At 38.4% G+C, this 2,738-nt stretch overlaps 1 protein-coding gene across 1 annotated transcript; it reads left to right on the forward strand.

The window, feature by feature from the left end:
- Positions 1-948: 948 nt before the first annotated feature.
- On the forward strand, positions 949-1,701 carry LOC109219393. The gene has a single exon (XM_019383846.1). The coding sequence runs from the start codon at positions 949-951 to the stop codon at positions 1,699-1,701; it is 753 nt and encodes a 250-aa protein (XP_019239391.1).
- Positions 1,702-2,738: the final 1,037 nt, after the last annotated feature.

The raw sequence follows: 2,738 nt of genomic DNA on the forward strand, positions 1-2,738 counted from the left end.
TTGATGAGATTCCCAATTTCCGTGGTTGGGTAGAGAAATTGTTGACTGTTGCTCCGATGGAAGGTAGATCTTGGAGAAACCTTTCAAACAGGTTTGGTTGGAAGGTTAAAACTCATGGTAAATATTTTAATTTTTTTTTTCGTTCATTCTTCCCTTAGAACGTATTTGACCCTTCTTTTTATCAGGGTTTCCTACTCGATCATAGCTTCCAGACTTTCCTTGGCAAGAGCTCAAGAGATAATCCTGAGTTCCTCATCGAAAAGGAAAGCTGACAAACCCCAAGATTCTGAAGAGGAAGAGGAGCGGGATGAGAGTTCCTTGGTTAAAAGGCCACGAGTTAGAAGGCGCGTTATTTCAGATGATGAAGTTACTCCTCCCCGTTATGTTCCCGTGACCGAGTCTGTTGAAGCCACCTTAGTGAGTTCTGAAGATGATACTCCTATGGCAGCTCGTGACTCTGATGAACAACTTTTTTCTCGTGGGTTTGATAGTGAAAGTTTTGATTTGGTGTCTGATGAAGTACCTCTTGCCTCCTTTCTCGTGTCTGTCCCTATGGAACATTCTTTGCCAGTTTTTACTGCTACTATTTCTGCTCCGCCTCAAGCTATTATGACTTCCTCTACAGTCCCCGCTACTAATGTTTCTCAAAACGAAGTTGGTTCTTCAAGTGGAGGTAGAGTGATGAAACAAATTACCATTGAGGTCCCTGCCGAAGGTAATCTTCTAAAGAAGTCAGGTCAAGCTGACGTGTGGTTGAAACCCCATTGGTCCAGTTGAAAAATCCAAGCTGGAAAGTCATAGCTCTCTGACTTGGATGAATGATATCGTGCAATCATCGTTGAAGGTATAAACTTCTTTTCATATTATATATCGTTTTTCTTTTACTAAGATTCTTATGTACTTCCCTTTTTTCTTTAGACCAATCTCGTTGGCACGGAGATGATGAAAATGGTTTCCCAGACGGAACAATTGATGCATGATTACCAGATTGAGGTAGACAACTGGAAAGAGCAGTATGACAGTCTTCAGCTTGAAATGGAAGTTTTAGAAGAAAACAAATGTACCTTAGAGCAGCAGTTGAAAATTGTGACTTCGGAGTTGGCAGTTGAGAAAGCTTCTTCCAATCAGGCAAGCAAGGATAAAGATTTCGTTGAGTCATCATTTGCCGAACAACTCTCCAAAGCCTCCGAAGAGATCAGATGCTTGAATGCCTTGTTGAACGAAAAAGATGTTTATGCAGGTGAACTTGTTCAAACACTCACTCAGACCCAAGACGATCTTCGTGTGTCTTCTGATAAGGTCAAATTTTTAGAGAGTTCACTTGCCCCTTTGCAATCTTCTTATGATGCTGCTTTGGCTGAGAGGGAGGAGTTCAAGAGTGAAATTGATCAGTGGGAAAGAGATTATGAGGCTCTTAAGGACAAAGATGTTGTTGAAGTGAGTTGGGCTATTTTGAATACGCGCCATGATACCCTTGTGGAGGCTAGCCAAGAGGGTTTTAACTTGGATGCTGAGTTAGCTAAGATAAAAGAAACCATTGAGAAAACTCAGCAAGGCCAAAGTTTTTCTTCTCCCATGTCCAATACTCCCGAGCTCGTTGAAGCTGACCCTAATGCGATAGATATCCCAGCTCCTTCAGACCAAGTCGAGGCTTCTGTTGCTAATGATGCCATTTTGAACCCTTCTCCTACTCCACAGTGAAAGTTTACTTGTGAAATTTGACTCTTTTTTTTTCTTTTTTGGTGGAAGTGGTGGTTTTACCCTTGTCCCATTTGGGGGTTATGTTTTGGTGATGACAAGTCCCCAGGTCTTTTCGGGGCTTTTTGTACAAAATGACAATCAGTTCATGACTAAGTTCCTACTTAGTTTAAACTTAATATTATAAAGTTTCTGTTTCATCTCAATTCTCTCGAGTTTCTGTTTCACTCTTTTTGCCTTGTTCTTTATAAGTCCAAGGTCTTGCTTTTTAATTCGTGGGTTTTTGTCTTACCCTTTTGACTTTTTGCATTTTTAGAAATGCTTTATTAATTTCATGGATCTTTGAATCAAACATAAATTTATAAAAAAGGATCCTTTTATATACGACACTTAATGAAGAAGACGTCTCAATTTCATAATGGTATAAACATACGGAAAAAGAAATAGGAACACACATGTTTCTTGAAATAACTTTGATAAAGTTTTCATTCGAACTTTGTCAAGTTTAAATAACATCTTACATGTATTTAAATATTTTCTATTACTCTTCCGTAACTGTTTTCTTTACAACAAATTTGCAAAAAAGAAAGAAAATCCAAGGGTTTCTTTATGACCCAGCCTTTAACCTAAACATCATAAGATTTTGAAATCTATACCAACGAGTGTATGCTTCACAGGTTTTTTGATCAGGCTTGTGTAATTGGCTCGTGACTTTGCTCTGAACTTGATATTTGATGAGTAGACTTTTAGGCTTGACTTGAATTTGAATTGTTTTTAGTCTTCTTTGCCTTCCTTATACATATATCATATGTATATTATATAGTCCCCCAAGTGTTTGAGCTTTAAAATATGAAATCTCGAGCACTTGATTATTCCTTCCATGCGGTCCTTTTCCTGAAAAGGAAAAACATACGTGACTCGGAGGTACGATTTTAGATGAAGACTGCTTAACCCATTTAAATTTCCATCAGAATAGTTGTAACCCTAGACCGGGAATTATGTTCTTTCCACATGTCTTTCAGGTCGTAATTCATCATTTA

The sequence above is a fragment of the Nicotiana attenuata genome, unplaced genomic scaffold (genome assembly GCF_001879085.1).
Source record: "Nicotiana attenuata strain UT unplaced genomic scaffold, NIATTr2, whole genome shotgun sequence".
NCBI classification, from domain to species: domain Eukaryota; kingdom Viridiplantae; phylum Streptophyta; class Magnoliopsida; order Solanales; family Solanaceae; genus Nicotiana; species Nicotiana attenuata.

What these genes read in the sequence shown, in the direction of transcription:
- LOC109219393 (XM_019383846.1), top strand. Translation starts at nt 949, where the DNA reads ATGGTTTCCCAGACGGAACAATTGATGCATGATTACCAGATTGAGGTA.